This window comes from Balaenoptera physalus (genome assembly GCF_965194825.1).
Source record: "Balaenoptera physalus genome assembly, chromosome: 13".
Lineage (NCBI taxonomy): Eukaryota > Metazoa > Chordata > Mammalia > Artiodactyla > Balaenopteridae > Balaenoptera > Balaenoptera physalus.
The window spans coordinates 90062294-90085433 of NC_138892.1; the positions used below are offsets into that span (position 1 = coordinate 90062294).

At 34.0% G+C, this 23140-nt stretch overlaps 1 protein-coding gene across 25 annotated transcripts in view; it reads left to right on the top strand.

Moving 5' to 3' along the window:
• Positions 1-23140, top strand: part of C2CD5 (C2 calcium dependent domain containing 5) — a 94621-nt gene that overhangs the window by 34036 nt on the left and 37445 nt on the right. For 14 of the 25 annotated variants that reach the window (XM_082419633.1, XM_082419618.1, XM_082419617.1 and 11 more), the window contains 3 exons: positions 6079-6187; positions 18060-18174; positions 20926-21021. In XM_082419633.1, the coding sequence (XP_082275759.1) occupies positions 6079-6187; positions 18060-18174; positions 20926-21021 (320 nt within the window). Of the gene's footprint in view, positions 1-506; positions 540-6078; positions 6188-18059; positions 18175-20925; positions 21022-23140 lie in introns of all 25 variants that reach the window. The other 11 variants (XR_014252326.1, XM_082419616.1, XM_082419626.1 and 8 more) reach the window with 1 other exon arrangement.

The following is a 23140-nucleotide window of genomic DNA, read 5'->3' on the forward strand; positions in this document are numbered from 1 at the left end:
CGTATCTATAATACTATAATTTCAATCCAAAATATATTTAAGGTATCAGAGTAATTCATTTATGAATAATTACTTTTAATTTGGAATAATTCTATAAATATTTTTGTTTTGTCTTCCAATATTATATTAGAAATAATCTATTTGGAAATATCCATTGACTGATGAAATCATTTCTGATTTTACATTAAAGTTATAATATGTAAAGGAAAATAGGTAATTTCCTAGAAAAAATTTTATTGATGTTATATTAAAAATAATTCTTTAGTATATTAATATATTTATTTTCTGAGATGATTTTTATCACTGGCCAATGTCTTTGGGGTTAAGAAATGCAGATTCCATATTTCTACAGATTAACATATATAATGTGGTTGTTCAGTATGTGAATACATCACTTTTAATTACTATAAATTTGTTTTATTAAATATGTTGTATGGAACAATGAATAGTTAAAGTTTTGGGATGATTTTCTCTTTTTATTTTTTTGTATAAACTTCATTGCTAAGGGAGGATCACCTCATAGGTTCTGTAGAAGGCGGGTATGTTTCTGAACCTGTGTGAGAGCCTATTTCGTGTATCGGTAGCTTTTGTAGTTTTAATCTTGATCATTTAAATTTTATTTAAGCTGTTAACAAATGTTGCCAGCTTTTTTTCTTTTCATAATGCAAAGTTTTTTTTTTTAATTTAATAACACTATGAGGCTCATTTTTTTTTCTGCTTAACTAATACAGTGCATGATTTTATATGTCATGTCAATTATTTTAAGGCATAGTTCCATAGCTTTCATTATGTCTGATTTGGAAGTTATAAGCGTTTACAGAATTTTCTTTTACATGTTCCATTTTATACTAGCATTAAATTAAAAAAAGATGAAACATAGTGAATGCCTGTAAAAGGATATATTTTATAAACCAAAGGTATTTCTTTTCTAGAGGTTGACTTTTGAGAAGAATGTTTTTCAGATCCTATTATTATAAATAGTACAATAAGTAATTTTTTTAGACTTTCTTTCCTGGTGCTGAAAGTATGTGTACGCACTGTTTGCCTTTTAGACGAGGCTGGAGATAGCAGAGCTGAACAAACAGAGCGATGGGACTTTAGCAATACCTAGTTCTTTGCCTTATGCTCTGTCAGGCAGCAGTTGCCTTTCAGCTACTCTCACATCTTGCAGGCATACCAACTACTGCCATCAAGTAGCCCACCTAAACATTCAGACTGTGCATTGAAACCAAACATAGACTAACAATGGGGAAGAGGGTCAGGTAAAGGTGTGTGTGTCACTTACAGTTTTTAGGCCAGAGAGCTCTTACCGCCTCCCCACTCCCAGTTTTACACTCTCTCGAGTCCCGTACACTAGGAATATTTCCTGTAATCTAATTACCATTCTAGAAATCACAGGAACAGAAAAACTTGAGTTGCCTTGACATTTGCTATAATGAGATTTTGCTTGTATGTTAAGCCCATGACTTTACTCTCTGTACTAAGAAGTTTGAAGAGCACCTAGCTTTAAAAGAAAAAAAAATACTAATCAATGAAAATTGTTTTGGATTTAGTTTGGGTAATATTTATGTTTTCAAATATGCTTTCAAAAATTCTTAAAATTTTGGACACATTAACACATTGGGCATACATTACTAGATAATCCTCGTGGCATTAACAGCAAAGGTGTGGAGAACTACAGTTTTCACTTACAACTTTATAAAACCTCAGTTGGCAATATATTTACATTACCGAACCTTGCAGTGGCAGTTACTTGAATTTGTGAGCCTCGCTCTCTACCCTGTGTACGTAATAAATAGAAAAAGCATTATCTTGTTTGGCTTTCCCACTTACCTGTGGTTGCCATTAGTATGGGAAAAATATGTACAGAAGTATGAAGAATTCTCCCTGTATGTGTACAGATATGCCTTAACTCTGCCAAGTTGAACACTCGATCAAGTTGAACACATGATCTACTTATCATTTTATATATTCATTTTAAAATACTCATTTCTACCCCTTGCTACCTTTAATAAATTATATGACTTTTTTTTTCTTATGGAAAAGAGAAGCTTTATTTGTCCATCATCTTTTATTTTATGAGTTATTCAAGTAGCAGTTCTCAAAAATAAAAGCGTTATTATTTTTTTTCTCTCACAAAAGCATTAAAAAATAAGTTGACAAGATCTTGGTAATAGGTATCAGATTACTGGGAGATGAGAAATAGAGATAAAACTTTTACTTAGATTTAGGTTCTGCCTATGAACTATTTGCTGTAAAGCAAATAGATTTATTTTTTCATTATGATTTTTTTTTTCACTTGTAAGAAAAATGAAGTTACTTTTTGATTCCGGGATGTATATTTTTCTTCAATAAAGAAACCTAATTGACTTAGTTTAACCTAGTATTTCCCAAATATATTTTACCATGGAGTCTTCCATTTAAAGAAAGAAACTTTCCTTAACTTTGGGAAACTTAGATATAAAGCAAAGTCTTTTGACAAATTATCTTTTTAGAAGTGGGGATAAAATAATATAATAAATCATAGTAGGAACCTGGCATGGAGTTTTATATCTAGAAAGTTTACTCTGGTGTCTTGAGATAATAAAAAGAATCTCTGATTTCAAAACAAATTGCTTAAATATCTTCTAAGAAAAATCCTATTTAAATCTTAAAAAAAAAAATCCATTTTTTGTTCTCAGAATTTTCAACTAGCCTGTCTTTGAGCACATGCTATTAAATGATTTATGCTGCATGTACTTGGCTTATGTCAAAGTATCAACATATGAAGTCTTATCTAGGCTCCACAGGGCAAGATTTTTTTTTTTTTAATGTATTTATTTATTTATTTAATTTATTTTTGGCTGTGTTGGGTCTTCGTTGCTGCACACGGGCTTTCTCTAGTTGCAGTGAGCGGGGGCTACTCTTGGTTGCGGTGCGTGGGCTTATCATTGCGATGGCTTCTCTTGTTGCGGAGCATGGGCTCTAGGCACGCGGGCTTCAGTAGTTGTGGCACGCAGGCTCAGTAGTTGTGGCACGCAGGCTCAGTAGTTGTGGCTCGCGGGCTCTAGAGCACAGGCTCAGTAGTTGTGGCACAGGGGCTTAGTTGCTCTGTGGCATGTGGGATCTTCCCGGACCAGGACTCGAACCCGTGTCCCTTGCATTGGCAGGCGGATTCTTAACCACTGCGCTACCAGGGAAGTCCAGGATATTTTTAATATAAGGGCTTTCCAGAGAAAATGTCTTCTGTAGTACCTGGCATTCCCATCTGGACACTGAAAGCAGGGTGTGCTTGGGCTGATCTTAAGGAAGCTGTCCTTTTCAGTGAAAGAGAACCTATAGATTCATCAGGTATAGTAACAGACTAGAGATTAAAATCAATTCTTTAACTCAGTGTTTTAACCAGAAATGGCAAGAAGCCAGGTGATAAAATCTGTGGTTCAGAGAGAACCTAGGCCCTCTTCATCTCAGTTTTTGACCTGAAACACGGAGATGATAGTACCTCCGTCTCAGGGTGTGGGAAAGATTGTGAAGCATAGTTTTAAGCTACTGTGCATAGGACTGGCACGCTCTAAGTGCTCCATAGTAGTCACTGGTGATGGTAGTGGGAGGATAGGTATTTAACAGTCAGCTGAGATACTGGCAGTAGCTCTTATGAGAGAATTGTCTGAAGATGCTAGTTTAGGTTGATTAACGATGCCATTTTAATTGTAGGTTAAATTTTGTGTGTTAAACTGAGGGAGTGTGCTGGATGAACTAGGGACAGTTAGGACAGAGTTTAAGTTGGTAGGGTGGGTCTCCGCCTCTTTGGGCAGCCATTCCCCTACATTTTCTGCTGTGACCGGCTCTAGAGTGATGCTTTCCGTCCTGTCCCTTTATCCCATCTTCTGAAATCTGGGGAGGAGAGTCAAAGAATCCTGAATAGAGAAATCATTTAGGTTCATTTTTTTCATACTTATCTGAAATCTTATATGCAGATGGTTTCCAGCATGGAATTTACCTAACTTATTTCTCAGTTTTCGGTGGAAGTACTGTTTTCCATTTAGCTTACAAAATTTTCATTTTCAGTGTCTCTTACCCAGAATATTTAAAATGTTAAGTATCAAGATTAAGTGTAAAGTGCTTTTTTATACTTGGCCACAGTAGTTTGAGGAAATTTAAAAACCTCCGTATTCTTAAAATTGAAAAATCTTAAAAGATCTAACTTATTAGGTAAAATACTAAAGTTTCCAGTAACATAAGCTTACCTGTACATTTCTCATTTAAAACTTATATTTTAAAAAATTTAGATGGAAATAAGGAGCTATCTTGACTAACCATTTTATAATACTTTTAAGTAAAATTCTCCTCCCGTCGTCTCCCTTCTCTTCCTTTTCCTCTTCCTATCAGCTGGGCCAAACCTGTCCACTTCCATTGACTGTTTTTTTTACTCCTTTTTTATATAGCCTAGGTTTTTCTTGCCCTTGTTCAAGATTACTTTTAAATTCTAATGAATTTATTTCTAAATATGTCTGTGTGTATATGTATACACACACGCACACACACATTTTTTAATACTGTATCTCATGGGTTATTGAGGTGTGCAGGACTGTTTGCCTCTGTGGTAAATGGCTCCAAGTTGCTATGCTGTGTGAATTATGCTTTGGCCAGTTCGTATTCTCCATGCTTTAAGCAGCCAGTCAGTAATCTTGCTGTGTTTAATGTGCCTGCTTCTAGTAGTATTCTGTATCTCTTTATCTCCCAGCTTTTATTTGCTGCATTTAATCTGCTGTGGGTCCAGAAAAAAAGATACCAGTAGATTTTAGAATATATAATGTTCCTAACATTATACATTTATAATTACTGTATATCATCGTATGAATATGGTCTGTGGGGATCTCTTATGAATGAAGTACCTGAAGTTTAGTACTTGGAACTGTAACAGTTGTTTTGACTGTTGAGAGCCCTGATTTGCTTATTATCCAGTTCTCAGTTACGTTCTGAATAGCTGAGGCTACTGGTATGTGACTTCTGGTTAAGTGAGCTGCAGTAATCTTGCAGCTAGACAGGTTGGATATTAAGTTTCCCTTACTTGCATCCAATTTGTGCAACGTGAGGGGCTTCTGTATTTGGGCAACCACAGGAACTCCCCTTTCTTTCTGGGTGTTGTTTCAATGAATTTCCTTTCTCTGCTTTACCATTTCTCTCTTGCATGCTTCTCTTTGTCTCTAAATTGACAAGTTTGATATCCTTGAGAGAGAAGGAGAGAATAAAGCCTAAAAGAACTTGTAGAATTTTATTGCCCCCCTTGCTGTCATCTGCATACCTCTCCCCTTTCTTAATACGCATTTATGTTTTTACATTTTTTTCCTGCTGCCCCCATGTTGATAGAGTAAATAATCTCACACAATGATTCTCTGCCCACCTGAACTTGACATTGGCTCTTCTCTTCACCTTTCTATGTAGCTCTTAACCTGCTCTGCTCATCTCTGTCTCCTCCTCCCTGAGTCCCCCATTCTTTTCCATCTCCTGCCCCAGACCTTCAGAGTCTTTACCAGTCGCCCGGGATAGGGTATGTGTGTTGAGGGAGAGTCTACGCCCACTGAGAAGTAGATGTGGGGTAGCGGGGCAGGCAGGTCCCCCCCCCTCCCCGCCCCCGTCTCATTGCCACTTTGCATCAGAATAGGAGATTGAGAGGAAGGAAGAGTGTGTTCAAATATCCTTTTTGTTTTTTTTGGGCCACGCCATGCGGCTTGTGGGATCTTAGTTCCCTGACGAGGGATTGAACCCGGGCCCTCAGCAGTGAGAGTGAGGAGTCCTAACCACTGGACCGCCACGGAAGTCCCGTGTTCAAATATCTTAATTTGGAACTCTGAGAACGTTTTTTTTCTCATTTAGAATTCATAAAAAGAGTGTTCGGACTTTGTATAACATACGTGGGAAAATGGATTCGGAACTCTAACATCCAAGAAAACTTTTAATTACAAAGCATCTGTAATGCATAATTGGTAGCCTTTTGTAAGGGCTAGAATTCATTTCCTTATGACAAGCTTTTTAACAAGCACATTTTTTGTACTTCACACATGGTCAGTTGTTTTCTTCCCCCGTTCTTTCTACTAGGAATTTCCATTTTTTACCTTGACGGCGTTTCCTCCTGGATTCCTCGTGCATGTCGGGGGAGTTGTTAGTGCACGCTCTGTGAAGCTTTTGGATCGTATCCACAATCCTGGTATGTTCTTTAGAAGTTTGTTTTCGATGTTTCATTTACTTACATTGTGATTATTAACATTGATATTTATAATTTTTTTTTTGATTTTTATAATTTTTTAAGCCAAATCTATCCAGAAAGAAAAATGACAAAGAAAGTATGAACTGATGCACGTTGCTCTAAAATATTTGCAGTAATCTTAATTAAAAATAATTAAACTAAGTAGAAGTATATATTTTAGTTACTTTTGTATACAGAACAAATCTTGATTCATCTTTGGCCAAGGTGTAGCACTTTGAGGGAATCCTTAAGTCACTTTTGAGTCAGCTATTTTCTTTGACCCATGCAGATAACCAATTTTACAATTTGATCATTGTGGCCATTAGCTTAAGATGTTAATTCTTTTCACTAGCAATAACTCTTTATGGATTTTGAGTAATTTCCTTATTCATAAAAGAAGTATTCTTTTAAAATGTAATTGTAAACATTGTGTAGAGTACCTAAGAGTTTAAAAAAGGCAACTATTCTCTTTGGGTCCTTGGTTTCTTTTATGTAGCTATTTGTTCCATATAAGTGAACAAGAAAAAATAATAGCTCACTTCTTTAAAACATGGGGTCTTGATTATAAAAGAGAAGAGGCATGGAAGTCCTAGTAATTTCAAGCCCTTGGATTAAAAATGCTTTGATGATTTTTCTAAACCTAAAATAAGCATGATAAGTATGGTAGGAACTTTCCTATGTAATCTGTTCTCGCATCTCTCATTGACTAGATGCCCAATAACTTGCTCAAATCACTTATTATTTTGATGACATACCTTAAACCTGAAGTTATATTAATATTCTTACTTGGCACATATACAGATATGTTTTTGAAAATTTTAAATTGTCACTTCCAGTAACCTCTTCCTGGGGCTCGTACCGACAGCTATATAAAAGAGAAAAATGCTTTGAAATTATTGTATGCAAAACACAAATAGTAATTTTGAGGATACAGAGCATTACCATTCTTTTAGATTTTTAAGAAATTTAATCTGTGTCCCATGGTTTGATGTCATTTGAGTTAAGCAGAATGGAATTTTTCTAGACCCTGCACAGGATTTCAGAAAAGCAAGACTAGCTAGGATTATTTAACTCTAAAGCTGAGCAAATACATCTTTTAAGCACCAGTCTTCTCTTTTTCTTCTCTGGTTTATTTTTTTTTTCCCTGTTCCTTACTTTTTGGGTCAATCTAAGATCTTATCTTCATGTAGTATTTGCATATTCTGCAATAATTAAAAGGCACGTTTAGACTGAGGCCAGTTTACTGGATTGAGTGACCTTGAGGACTATGCCAAGTTTCATATCTATGTGTTTAGGAACTTGAATTATTTGGAAAGTGCAGGGAAATACTGAGTTAATACTTGACATTAACTGGGTGACCCAAGTCCAGTTACCTGTGTTTCTGTGGACCCTTGACTCAAATATTTTGATAGATGGCACCCACCCATGGATCTAATAGCTCCAAAAATTCAGGAATATATTCAGTTGTTGGTGTTTATTGATGTCTTCTGTTTATTGAAAACATTTTGATGTCATCGTTGCTTCCACGTACTCTGAGTAAGCTGTAGAGTCTGGGAGAACAAATGAAGTTTACTTAACTAAGTTTAAGTAGAGAGCCATATTTTACATGGCATTACTTAAAAACAACAACAACTGCTTTTGGGGGTTTTCCATACTTGCCAGTTTATTCTAGCTGTGTAAGGAATGTAAGAATCCAGACCCAGGGAAGAAAGCACAAATCTTCCTTATTACAGAATATGTTTTGTGTACTGTAACTACAGCTCATCCGTTCTCTTCCTTTCCTTCTCTCTCAGAATATTTTTTCAATTCACATGGAGAAATTCTCAGTTACTAATGTTTTATTTCCCAGAAGATTGTGGGCATATATATATAAATACTTTAATGTTATATAAGTTGTATTTCAGCTTTGTTTTATTTTCAGTTAAACACAAATCAATTACCTAGTCTAATGGTCGAGTTATTATATTATTTTGATATAGTTATCACATTCTTTGGATTGTTTTTTTTGTATGTGTAGTATGCATTACAAAGGAACATTTGCTTAACATTTTCTTAATCTCCAGGCCCCTTAAATAATTATTTATGAAAAAATTTTAATTTTAAAAAGAACTGAATGTTAAAACAAAACAAAACTCAGTTAGCATCTACCATAATGATGATGTATTGCTTTTATGACACTGAGTTACTCTGCCGAGAGAAAATTATGATGGGTGAGGTGCATGTGCTAATGTTAAAAGTGCTGTATTGGACTCTCAGATGAATCTTGCAGCTATTTTTTGACTAGTGAATATGGGAAATTTTCTTTTCACACTGAGTGTAAAAGGAAAAGTCTTATTTTAAAATCACAACCACCTACTAACTCTATGGGTTGTTATTTTGGAGTTATTTCTTTTAGAACTGCCTCTTTTTAAATATTAAGCAAACAGGGTCATACAATAAGGGAAAGAATGGGGTGGTTTTGAAAAGGTAATTATCTTTAATCAGACTTTAGTTAATGTTAGATTATGATAGCATGTTCCTTCTTCTCTATCTATTTCTACTTCTTATTAACTCTGCTGTCTGTGTCTTTCTAGTTCCTGTCAAGTGGTGTTGTCAATTGTGTTCTTATTTGTAGTGTTTTTTGGTTTTTTCCTACTATTCTGCACCTAAAACTGATCTACTAATTTGCTGTTTTGAACTCAGCCTTTGTCGGAATTATGGGTAACACAAGATCTTACAAACTGCTAGACTGGAATAGTTTCAATTCAGGTATTTTAATGGTCATTCAGTACTACATATGCTGACAAAAATTATGGCAGCTCAGTGAAGTTTTTAGAAATGTTCTAGATTAAATAGGCTTAATGTCAATTCAGTTATACAGATACATTTTGCAATACATATGTGATAAGTTTTGTAATCTCCATGGAAATGGCAAACATAAATATGTGTTAACTAAAATGAGTTAATCAAAACCATAGAAATACCATAAATTATGAATGACTTCTGTTAGGTGATTAACTTTCAGAATGATAATTTTAAATTATATTTATTACATTTTGGACAGTTTTTTCATATCAAGTAAATGACACTGGCATTAGCTTTGTGATTAAGGAAATATTAATTGCTAAATATATATTATAAGTATTCAATGACTAGCTTAATAATTGTAAAGTATATTTAAACTTCAATTGAGATTTGATTATATTTAGTGTTCTATAAATATTATAAAAGTATAACTTAGCATTTTTATTTATAATTCTAGAGTGTTCCAAAATTTGGTAAGAGCAGATTTTGGGGGGATTAACAGCTTTCATAAGCTTTCCTCCTTCCCCTTTGACATGAGAATACATTTTTTCTTTTTAAGTAATTTTACATATGGATATAGTTTGTAGCTTTTAAAGAAACTAAACTAAGATAGCTTTACAGCTGATGATGTGGTTTAGAGTCAAAGCCAATTTTTCTTTTTGATAAAAGCATGTTCTCTTAATATAAATATCTACATTTTTATGTTATTTCTATTTTAGATTTAAATTAAATAATAGAGCCATTTTGATTTAGTATCAGAAACTGGTATTTTCCTGTAGAACTTTTTCAGTTAATTGTGTCAGAAAGTACATCTATTTACAGAAAAACAAAAACAGAAACACCAGGAGGCTTAGCATTTGAGATAATATCCCATAATCTTTTCAATATTGTAAACTTTTTTTGTTCTTAGGGGTCCAGGATGTAAGTTCTGATGTAAGTAGTGCATGTTTGACTGTGAAGTAACTCATGTTCATCATGTAGATTTACCCAAAGTCAGTCTAGTACACAGTCTGATCAAGTCCAACCTTTGCAGATTTAGACCGACATCAATTGGTAAACCTTTGGGGAAATTACCTCTATTTCCTATCCAAGTTTTTGCCAGCATGTTATCACATTGATTAGAATTAATCATTTGTAATGTCATGCTTTATACTTGATTTTTAGTGAGAAATTAAAAATACCCTGCTGGATTCATTTAATAAAAATAAGAATATATTTTTAAAACATAGGCAGATCAGGGTAGTGGGCAGAGAAAAAGGCTAATTACATAAGAACAGGACATTGAGGGCATCAATCATTAATAGTTTAAGGAGCCTGAAACCTTGTGAGGGCAAAGATGTTTAGAATGAGAGATGTATTAAATGATAGAACAGTTTTGGAAAAGTGGAAAAGGCAAAAGTTAAATCTTGTAGACATAATAAAGACTTTGTCCCATGTAAGCAGAATTACAGAATTTGGCAAGGAAAAACATGGTTGAGGAAGCAGTATATCTTGCCATCATTTAAAATAAAGTCCAGTAGTAAATATATGAAAGAAAAGGTGGATATGTTATAGCATATTAAAAGATGACGCTTTTAGTTTAATGTGCTCATAGTTGTATGCTTTGGATTGAGGTGTTAGAATATTTTGATTCTAATTGAGGTGTTAGAATATTTTGATAATAGTTGGCACATATTCAGAAACCAGGTTTTTTCGGATACTAGTTTCAGAAAAATAACTTGATAATTCTGAAAAAAAGTGATTTATTTGGTAAATATATTCAAATCATTTATATATTTTTCTCCATCATTAGGGAATATTTAGCCACTCCTGTCCTGTATTACCATAGAAAATCAAGAATTGACCACATCAGTAAGAAAAGTAGTTGTTGATACAGTTTCTATTAATGCTAGAAACTGTTCATCAATATTGTATTTTCTGGACTCTCTGAATACCAGGTGTTAGATGCCTTCCAAGAGAAAAAAGAAGGGAACACATGGTAGTCAAACATACTTACTCATTATTAGACATTCCTATTTCAAAAACATTAAAATGTGGAAAGATATAGGAAAACATTTTATATCATACAATAGTATTTCATGAAATACGATATATCATGCACATATTTATTAGAACTTATTTTGTGCCATGGAGTTCACTAGATAATAGGTGTGCAAAGGTGCCAGTCCTCCTATTTTCAGAAAGCTCATATTCTGGGAGGATAGAAGAATATGTAAATGGCTTACTGTGTGTTATGGAGTGACACAAGATACAGAGTTAAAGAGGAAGGCAGGATTAACTCTATGTGGCAGGGAAGCTTATAGAGGTGGTAATTCTTGAGCTCAGTGTTGGATGGTATATGGGAGATTCACGCAGATTTATATTTCAGACAGTGTATTTGGAGCCATGTTAATACATTCTTTGAATGTAGTTCTGAAACTTCAAGCATTTGCAAAACAGTATCCTAGCCATTACTCATTCGATGATGTTTATTACATAGCTACTTCATACTTATTTTAAGTTTTTTGCCATTAATACAGAATGTCTTGGTTAGTTTACCTTTTTTTTTTCCTGCCCCCTTTTCTCCTGCTTTGTTGTCTTAGTTTGTGTTAACTACAAGTGATAGAAAATATTTTTATAGAGCAGGAAGAAGGGAACTCAGTATCTGAGAATTTATTTAAAAATTATTACCTTTTCTTACCTTGTTTCTTATTTTTTTGGCCTGGTAACAGACTTTGAGAAAGACAAGATGAATCTTGCTGCTAGGAAGGAGGATGTAACATTTGCAGATCTGTATGTGACACGCCAGGAACAGGAGGTGCATAGGAATAAGACAGGGTAGCCCATGGCCACATTTGCATTAAATCATTGACTAGAGGTTGGAGAATGGATTTAAAAGCAGCAAGACTAGAGACAGGGAGCCCAGTTAGTAGATGCAGTGGTACTGGCCAGATAAGTGACCTAGGATTTGGTGGTAATGGGAGAGCTAAAGGTTTATAGCGCACTTACTATGTACTACATACTCTTCTAAGTGCTTTATGGTAGTAAGTCATTTAATCCTCAAAACACAACCCTGACATAGGCATTATTCCTATTTTGTAGATGAGCAATATGAAACGTAGAAGTTTCCCCAAAGTAAAATAGAAAGTGACTGAGCCACAGTTTCAACCTGACTACTTTGGCTTCAGGACTTACACTCGTAACCATAAATTCACGAACTATTTATAATGTAAAATCCACAGGATTTCATGATTAGTAGGATGTGGTGAGTGAAACAGGCTCTTGGCAACTTTCAGCTGAGAGAGAAAGATAGATGATGGTTATTCCACATGTCTACAAGTCTGACATCCCAGGGGGCATGTGGAAACTCAAGTCTATTTGAAAGTTCAGTTGTAAACTTTTAAGAGTAAATTTTCATAGCCCTAGCTTATTGTTTCTCAGATGGCTATGATCTTTTTTTTTCTTCTGAGTTTACCACTAAAAGTATTTCTGAATAGCTCACACATACATGTTTCTTAATTAGTAATAGTCTCAGTGAGTTGAGGAAAGTTTGTTATTCTTTCTTGTGTAGGATGCATGTCAGCTTAGATAATTTTTTCAGGAAGTGACAAGAGGAAATATAAAGTAGTTATATAATGTGGTTTGAAAAGTACTAGTTTGAAATAGCTTATAAACTTAGACAATATTTTTAAGAGTGTTTTTAAGTCCTGAGTTAGTAAAACAAGGTGTTTGAAACTAAGTAACTTTCCTTTTGTTTCTGAGAATATTCTAAAAAGTTTTCTTTTTTTTAAAGTTTTAGACAGATTGTAGATTTTAAGACATATTAGACTGAAGATTTTCTCAGTCTTATAGTAAATGAACTTTGACTAGTGATAATACAAGCTCTAGATTAGTAGTCTGAATTTAGAAAATATTACTCTTTTTTGTTAGTTTTTAGAACTGTAGTTGTTTAGAAATTTCACTTTATTTTGGGGACAAAAATTAATAGTTAAAACCTAAGAAAAGTATAGTTACTGCTTTAAAAATATTTAATTTTAACAAAATATGAGTCAGCTGATATATAAGGAAATATTTATAGAATATACATATCAGTCTGATCATGCAGATATTTCTTCAGTGGTTGTTTGTGGAGTGCCCACCATGTCTTGAGCACAGTGCTGGGGAGTGGGAACACCAGTGTTCATCCAGTGTAAATCCTCATCCTTTTTACATACCTGGTCTAGGCTTTTTCTTATATTATTTTGCTCTCTGTGTGTGTGTGTGTGTGTGTGTGTGTGTGTGTGTGTGTGTGTGCGTGTGTTAGTTAAATGAAGATAGGCTTTCTTGGAACTTGAATTCTGCTGATGATCTCAGCAATTATTATTTTTCTACGTCTGAGAGACACTCATGAGCAGCTGTGCGAACTAAGCCTAAAGTAGTTAAGCAGCTTTTGGTTTTCAGTATTTTAATAAGGTTTTCAGGAAATAGATATATAGAGTTCAAGAAGACATAAATATAGCATGCGTGATATGTGAGCTTTTCTTTATAATGTGACATATAACTGTAATACATAATTTTCTCCCTATACATAATGTAACGATATTCATTACTTTTCATTCTTTACTATCTGTCTGTTAAAAAAAAAAAATCAGGTGGGTAATCTCCTTAAGTGTGAAATTTCACTCTTTTCATATATATGTATATGTAACGTGTAACTGGATATTCCGTTACATTATTATAATGTAACATGTAAATGTAATATATCATTCTCTCTCTGTATAAAATAATGTAACTGATCGCCAGTTACATTATATATAAAGAGTGAAATTTCACAATCAAGGAGTAGATTACGTATTTGACTTTTTTTTTTTACAAATAGTTAAGACTCCAGTTTGATGCAACATGGATTGTATCCCAGCCACCATCCTAACATTCTAAATTACTATGTCTTGAAGTTTGCTCTGACTTTGCACATCACTTCTTCTATAATGAGACTCTTCTTTTTAGTCTGTACTGAATCACCACCCAGTTTAAGGTTGTATACTCCCTTGAACCTGCACTCTCTAATTTCTATTTCATTAGGGGAAATATATCTTCTTCAAAAGGTTGTTTTGGGTTGGAATATTCATTTCAGGTATTTGAGAATGTAGCTTTTTGCGCTGTCCATTAACAAGATACACTATCATTGTACTGAAAATCCTACCTAACACTTCATCTTCTCTTGCTTATTTAAAAATTAGATTGAGTAACTATCCATTTCCTGTTTTTCTTTCAACTAGATTAAAAGATTCCCAAGGACAGAGTTATTCTCTTCTAGAGCTATGTAAAAATAGAACTAAATTGAACACTTTAGGTAGTCAGCATTTCTTAGTTGCAAGTGTGTAATTGCCTAAAATCTCAAAGGGATTCAGTTTTATAAAAGCATGTTATGTTGAGTTGTTCACTTCTTTACTTTTTGAGATGTAAACTATTACTGTCATTTTAGGAATCTTTACCAGTGTCACCTGTACTTCAAAAACAAGATAAAATGCTAAAACGATGGCAAGATATCAAGCTATGGCCATGCTCTAGACAAGTAACAGTAGTAAAATGAATTGACTGTGGTGTCAACCCAGGCGTGAAGACATTACCCCTAAAAAAGGCATCAGTGAGGTATTGATCTAGAGCTCAGTTCATGCCTACAATTAAAAGGATATAGTAAAAGATTTGTGATATTAGCAATGAAGAGTTTTGACCCTTAGAAGAAAAACATAAAGTAGTATGAAATATAGTTTGAATAAATAAATAACTTTTAATATCTCCTAAAGTGATCATCTTTTTATAATTATAAATAATTCTATAGATTATTGGGAGGAGCATGGTATTTAAAGTGAAAATATTTTTTTCTTGACATCTCTGAAATGTTTATTTGCAACCCTCGCATCTCAGCTGTATATCCTTCAAGTGACCAGATTGTATCGTTTCATGTATGGCATGTATAGTTGCCAGTAAATTTTTAAGCCAGATTCTTTGTTTTGCCTTTCATATAAGTATGGTAAATCCTTAGTTTTTACTTTTGTAGGGTGAATAAAACACTTCAAATTCACTAGTGTGTTTCCTGTAAGAAATGTAATTAGCTATTTCTAAGCTTTAAAAATTCCATTAATAGGGATTAAATACTATGATATTTCTGAATTTTCAGTGGTAATAAGTTAGGCTGAGTTATGATTACTACTTGAATTTTCTCTGGCTCATCTCTGGCATTAAGTATAAAATAGGCTTTGAAGATAAATTTAATTTTTCTGTAATATTAAATAAATTGATTTATCCTAATTTTATCTTAATTAACCCCTAAATTTAATAGCCAAAAAGTTCCTTTGACTTCTTGCTTACAGTTGTAGGTAATTATTGTTAATCCAATTACTAGTTTGTGATTAAGTGCTCCCTACTGTATGCTTGCCTTGCTTTCACCTAGAATCTAGGGCCATTACTTTCTGTAACCATTTCAGTGAGCTGCCATAGTTTTCAGTCTGTACTGTCACCTGATCCAAGCATGCGCCAAAACATCCACTGTTTCTGGCTCTTGTCTGCTGAATCTGCTTTGCAAAACCCTTCGTTCTTTGAGCTTTTGCTTTAGCCAAAAACCAAATTTAAGAAATTCTTTGGAGTGTGGACATATGCCATTTGCTTCCTTAGCCCCCCTGTTATGTAACTCTTTAGCTTTTATTAAGCTTGTAAATACTTTATTAAGTACAACAGTGGCATCCCCATGTGTAATTGTGTGGCTCATGTGTCAAAATAAAGGCTGCTTGTGAACTTGTCAGAAGAGAATGAATGCTCTACTTGCGCTGCATTCAGCATTTTTTCTTGTTTGTTTTTTTTTGTTGTTTTGTTTTTTTTTAAATCAGCCACTTATTCTTTCATAGTGTTTGGTTTAATTATCTGATTATTTTATGTATTATACCAAGGTAAGTTCGATGTAAATAAACTTTGTATTCTATGTGGTTACATGTATCTCATAGTAATTATTAGTACATATTTTTCCATTTAGGCATGCTGGCCTTTCTAAATAAATAGATCTTGAACTTAAAATAAGTAACTTCCTCCATTTTTCATTAATTTAAACAACAATATTGTGGATTACTTCCTGTAAAATTCATTTTTAAAACAGAAAAGCTACCACGTATTACTTGCAGCAAGATGTAGGCAAACCTAATGTGAGAAATCTAAAAACGTAGTATACGATTATTTGGTTTAGCAAGTAATATTGTAAACTTCCAGAATGATTTAAAAAGTAAATAGCACGTTCTACTGTTAAATTTTAGAAAAGTTAGACTTTTTATTTTACATAGTTTTTCAGGAAAATAATTATTTTCTAAACTGAGATATATTTCTCTTATTTGTGATATCTATTTTCAAAGAATCATAAGTACTTTGATAGATTGAGCAACTACTTGAATAATAGTTCGTCTTACGATATAAAATTTCCCTATTAGGAAAGGATGATGTTAAATAGATATCCAAATTGGTCTGGAAACATGTATGTCCTAAAAAGAATGGATTTGAAAGTATATTTGTGCTGTTGACGTCTCCATGTCATTTAGGAATATGAAGAAGTTCTTTAACATAGTAGTGTATGTGCAAAATAGGGCCACCTAATTGTCTCACACATTTCTTAATTCATAATATTGATTGCTAACACCATATTGTATTATTTTCTGTTTCTTTTCCTTCTTTATTTTATCTCGTACTCTGATCTTTTCCTGAGTTTCCTGGAGTTTGCATTTCTTTCTTTTCTTCTGAAAGAAAGTTTTAGGGTAGCTCTGTATTGGATCCAAAACGTTAAATCAAGAACTGGCTGGCATCATTTGTAGTTCTGGCTTTTATCTCCTCATTTCTCCCCTTTGCTGATCTCCTCCCTGCGGAGGAGATCATAGGAATGTGAGCTATACCAAGCCTTTTAACCTTTCTTTACTTTGCTGTCTTCAGTATTTCACTAGTGAGTATGATTCTACTTATTCTACTTATTTTGAAAAATGTATTTGAAAACTGCATAAGTACTGAAATTCAAGAAAGAAGGCTTTTGGATTGTTTGATTTTCAGTCTTAATAGTGCCTTTTATGTGGAAAATTTACAGTAAGAACTTAGCATATTATTTAGAGTTGTTTTTTCTATTCCAAATTTTTCCCAAACGGAATTGCCACAAAAAGAAACAAATTAGGATATGCTGATTACAGACCGTTTCTGTTTTTAACATCTTTGCACTTAAAAAGTTACTATATATGCAGCTGCTGTTCACCAGTAGCTAAATGCAAGTGATTAGGAAGTATGTGTGACAGATGCTCCATCTATAATGCTCCATTACAAGCAATATTGGACTCCTCTATGGTAATAAAATGCAATTCTGTGATTCTAAAGCATTTTCTTAATGACAGAGCCATTTATGGAGTTACAGTGTTCTATCCGAAATTTGTCCTTATATACATTAACCAGATTCTTTGTATTAATCTTTTAAATGTATTTGCTTTCCTTATTTTGCATTGGCCAGTCCCTTTATTTCTTGCCACTTTGCTTCAGGACCCACATCTCTTTAGAAGAATGGCTACAGATGGCTTTCTGCTTTTTAACATTGACAAATCTTTGCCTTGGAAAGAACCCAGGATATAGCGCATTATAAAAAATAGGTACCAGGAAATGAAATCAGAATTTAAGTTAAATTTATGGATATGACTCATAAGGTATCCACTCAGTGAGGTGAGACATAGGATGTCCTTTTAGGTTAAGATTGGAATCTGGAAACTCTGGGTCTACCTTTCAAGTTGTATCTAATAAAATACATCCCTATAGATGTCCCTTAAAGTAATAAAGCAAATAGAACTAGGTGGTTTATCTTCTAGCAATCGAGTTTAAAATGTTAAACTTTTTGAGAAATAGCATTAAATTAAAATGTTAATAAGCTTTTTGAGAAGTAGCATTTTAAAGATGTGAAGTTTTAAAAACTGTTGTAGAATAGTACTTCTTTGCCTTCCAGAGTATGCTTATTTTAAACATTTCTTGTTCAAATAGACAATGTGCTATTGAGTAGTGAACTGATTTAAAATTTATTTTTCAGATGAACCAGAAACTCGAGATGCGTGGTGGGCAGAAATCAGACAAGAAATAAAATCACATGCCAAAGCATTAGGCTGTCATGCTGTAGTGGGCTACAGTGAATCAACTAGCATTTGGTAAATGAAAACAACTTGATTTTCTAGATGCTGTAAGTTACAGATTGTCATCTGAAAGGGGGGAAGCTTTATGCAGATACAGAGAAAAGAAGAATAGTGGAGTGGTCCAGGAGCATGGGCTTTTTTAGAGTACATCACACCGAGGTTCATACGCCATTTTTACTACTTAATTAATGTGAAACTTTGGGAAAGTTACTCTACTCCTGTGAGCTTCAGTTCGCACACTGAAGTGGAGATAATAACTGCCTATCAGTTAAGGTTATTGAGGGATTAAATGAGAATATAATACTGGCACATAGCAAGTATTAACTCTAGGCCTACTTTACTCCAGTTTGTGACTCCACTAACTCCTCTGGGATTTTGGAACCCTTGATCTATTGTAAATGAACTTGCCATGTGTCTTTAAAGTTCATTGTAAACTCTTTCTGCCTTCTTTTACTAACTGTAACTTAACTTTCTCCTGCCAACAAATCATCCTTTCTAACTCTACCCAGTTAGGAAGGGACTTCCATACTCTTAGTTCTCAATCCACTTTTCTCCTACCTTTCATTTGGAGAGCCTCTCCTCCTTTAAAGTCCATGCCATTCCACAGTTCAGAATTTTCTACCTCCAAAACTTTCTTCTGCCTTGTTCATTACTGCTTGGCCCATCTCCTCCAGTTAAGGTTATCTCCCTTCTAACAGCCTGGCATTGTACTTTCTCATTCTCAAATCCTCTATCCCCACCTGACTTTCAGCCTTATTTTGGACCTCATTGTGGCTTGAAACTGCTTCTCTTTAAAAATTTGAAACCATAAAATTTCCCTCTTGGATCACAACTTAATATTTTTCCACCCATCCCATTTGCTCATTTACACCTAGTTTGTTTTGACCCTTATCCTAACCAAGAGTTTTCCCAGTTCCTTACATAGGTTCTGACTTTACTTGCTATCTGCCATCCTTGAACCCTACTTTCCACTCGTTCAGAAGTTTGTAGTGGATATCATCTAGAAACTGTTTGACCTTCTGCTGTCTTATTTTTCCACCTTGTGTTGGATAATTCTTACTGCTAGCTATTACATGGATAACTCTCTTGTGGTGGTGGCGATCATTTTTGTTGGAGAAAAAATGATTAGACTGTAGTAAATGAGGATGTTACAGAGCCATGCTATTTCATCTTCTGAGGACCCTTTCTTTTCCTTTGCAGACCACGTATTATACCCTTGAACTGCTGTATTCCCATAGTAGCTGTTCTACTTTTGTTAAACTACTAACTTTGTTATGCTTATCCTGTCTTACTCCCCAGTAGGTAGTCTTGCTTATTCATGGATTTCGTGTCATGCACTCTCCGGTCTTAGGGATATGGTTTTAAAAGACATAGTTCTTGCCACCAGATTCACATTCTCCTGGAGAATTATGACAAGTATAATATATTTTATGATAGAGACATCCTAGGATGCTTTAGGATCTCAGAAGGCTGGAGGTTAGAAGTAGGATTGGAAGAAAGTGTTAATGAAGTAACTGAAGCTTGAACTGAATCTTGGGAGATGAGCATGAGTTATATCAGTGAAGAGAAAAGGCATAGGGAGGGTCTTTAAGGCGAAAAGACTAGCATGTGGAGAAGGCCAGAGGTGTAGATCAGTGGCTGGAGATAAATCACAGTTGCAGGAGCCTATAGAAATGAGTTCAATTAATTATTAGAAGTTTGTGTTCACCTGATACAAACTTCTCTTTTCCCTCTAGACCTCAAAATATCTTTGTCTTTAAATCCTGTCTTTACTAGTTTTTTCTGTTCTAACCCATCCTACTTACTATTATTGGATTCAGTTCCCTGAAACGCATACCTTGAAATGCACGCCTGCTCTTGTAGCTCCTTGATTTGGCGCCTTCTGTGGCTCCCCGTTACTTTTTCTGACGTTCTCAGTGCCCACTTAAACATTGTAAGCCTGGCCTCTTACAGATCAAGTGACCATTTCTTTTATATCCTTTCTTCTGGTCCATTTACTCTTTGTTTCCAGCATTTCGTCCCTAGGCTGCTACTTTTCTCATTAGCTTTGGGTGATCTCATTCAATAATTATGTTGATTGTTTAATTTTTTTTCAAGCTGGGTGGTATGTAATCAAAGAGTTTCAAAGAATTCTTTTGAAAATCAGTTTTTATCATACATATAATGATGTAGCATAAGCTCTGTTTAGTTTATTTTGTATTTTATTTGTTTCAGATATCTTTTTATTATTAAGTTTGAATTAAGCTATAACAATATAGATATTTACATAGTTGTGCTTTTAGAATAATTTTAATAAAATTCAGTATACACTTAAAAGAGTATTTTAATACAGTTTGATGGGTTATTACTGGATTCAGCAATATAGTTTATTACTACCTTTATTTTGAAGCATTCCAGCTTTATTCTTTATCAGCTTTACCATATTTTAAAGGAGTCACACTGCTATATTTAAAATAAAATGCCTTTCCATGAAAAAATAAAAAAATAAAAAACAAACAAAAAACAAATAAAATGAATCAATTGTCATTAATATTATGCTTTATCTTTTACAATTTTTAAATAAGAAAGAATTCTTATCTTTTCCATTTTAACAACATTACTTCTGTTTTCTATTCTAGGTTTAGGAGGTAATCCTGTGATATTAATATTTAGTAGAGTCTAACTTTAAATTTAAATTGTCACCCTTGTAATCACTTTGATATTTAACATTTTCCAAAGTTAGATTCCCTGAAAATGTTAACTTGTTTATGTTTTTTTCTTTTGTAGTGAAGAGGTCTGTATTTTATCTGCATCCGGCACAGCAGCTGTACTGAACCCTAGATTTCTGCAGGATGGCACCGTGGAGGGCTGTTTGGAACAGAGGTTGTCATGACAGCCTGGCTTATTTTCCTTAAGGGCAGAGAAGGGAGAGGTTGACTTTCTTCCTCTCAGAGCTGGGCTAGTCCTTCTCTATGAGGGTGGGTTACAGGCGTGCAGTTTTGAAATCAGAACCAGGCACTTTACTGATTTTTACTTAATCCATAGCAACAAAGAAGTGTTGGGTTCTGCACTGTATGACACATCATTATTTCTCATATCTTGCTAAATGACACATATGATTACCAATCGAAGGATTTCAAGTATACATTTTTTTGTTTGCTACAGTGTAGAAATAATTTATTTTATTTGAGTTTTCTCTTCCTTTCCTTTTCCTTTCTCTTACCTCCAAAACAGGAAAAGGTCATGAAACAATTTTCATAAAATTCTTAATTTACAAAACATTCAAAACACTATGTTATCGGAAAATTACATATAAAAGCTTCAATTATGTTATAAAAGCTTCATGAAATATAACTTTAATATATGTGAAAGAGAAAGTAAAAATGAAAGCATTAGGTAAAATGAGATTACTTTTTGTTTTATTTGATTATTGGTCCCTTTAATCTGTTAGCGTCCATAAATGTCATAAGTATTTTCCATAAAACGATGAAGTTATCAAATATATATACAAAAAACTATTAGTTTGGTACCAGAGTTTTCCCAAATAATATAAATTTTAAATACACCTTGCCCTACACTATGCATATTTATTTTCCCCCAGTATTAATGTATTAGTGTATATTAAGGAAGAAAGCAAAAAAAAATTCTGTATGTGATCAAATTTAGTATCAATTTGCAAGTCTCTGTATAGCAAAGAAAGGTATGCTAGCTCTGGTAGGCACACAGAAGACCTTGGTCAGTTTCTTCTTTTGTCAGTATTAAAAATGAATTTTGACCATAATATATTTCTGAGCATTAAAAGTCATGGTAAATAGGAAAGTGGAGGTGGAACATTTTGAAGTATATTGAGCAATTGGAATATTCCTTTGAGAAAACTGACATTGCCATTGAGTTGTCCCAGTGCTGTCATATAGTTCTCACCTGTGGCAATAGATTCCATTCTTCACTAGATAGAAGCCTAATTAAACAAACAACCTTTCCCATCCGGCTTGGTTGTTTCGGTATTGTGGCTTGGATGGACACAGTGAGCTCTCTTGAATGGCAGTCTGATGCAACAGATACCATCCCTATTTGTAAAAGAGGAAAATGTCTTTTTCTTTCTGCTATGAAATTATTAGTGCTTACTAGAGAAAATTTGAAAAATGTAGGAGAGTAGAAGGAAGAAAATAATTCCCTAGGGTATGAGTATTCAAAGATAATGCCTTTTGTACATTTCATATTTCAAATGCTTTCATAAATTTTAGCACTTTTATTTTTTATGCCTTATGATGTTACACCACTTATGTTCAAATTTCTGTGAGGTGTTTAGTTAATAAAAATTGCCCCAGTTTTCATCTTTCTGTGTCCCCTTTTAACACATGGGCTTTGGATTCAAACAAACTGGCATAAAAATCTGAGGTCTGCTACTTAGCACTTAGTGTGACTGAGCAAGTTACTTAATATCTCAGCTTGGTTTCAGGCCAAGTGGAACTAGTTTTTGTTGCCCTCTGTTGGGTGTTATATTACAGGGGGGTGAGTATTTAGCTATAGTTTTCTTACTTAATCTTCAAAAAAACAAAAAAGACCCTTTCTAGGTAGATATTGTTGTTGCAGTTTTATAGAGGAAGCTCTGAGAGGTTAAATGACTTGCTCAGCGCCACACAGCTCTGCCCAGATCTGTCTGATTCCCCTGTTACTTCTAATAGGCGAGAATGCCATCTCAACAATAAAAGAATAATATCTGGGAGAAACTTAATTTGATTTAGAGGGTTATTGTGAAAATTCAGTGAAATAATGTACACAAAGAATCTGCAGAAAGCCTGACTCCTGGTAGGTGTTGTATGAGTTTTCTTTTCCCTTTTTAATGTGTCTACCTGCCAAATTTCAACTTTTAAAGGGTTGCTTTAGATGAAAGGGATTTGAGAACCCACATCTTACCAGAGCCATAGAAGATGTGGCTCTGTGAAAGCTGGGACTTCTCCATGGAGCTTCCCTCTGTTTCCCTTCCTGTTCTCCTCATTTC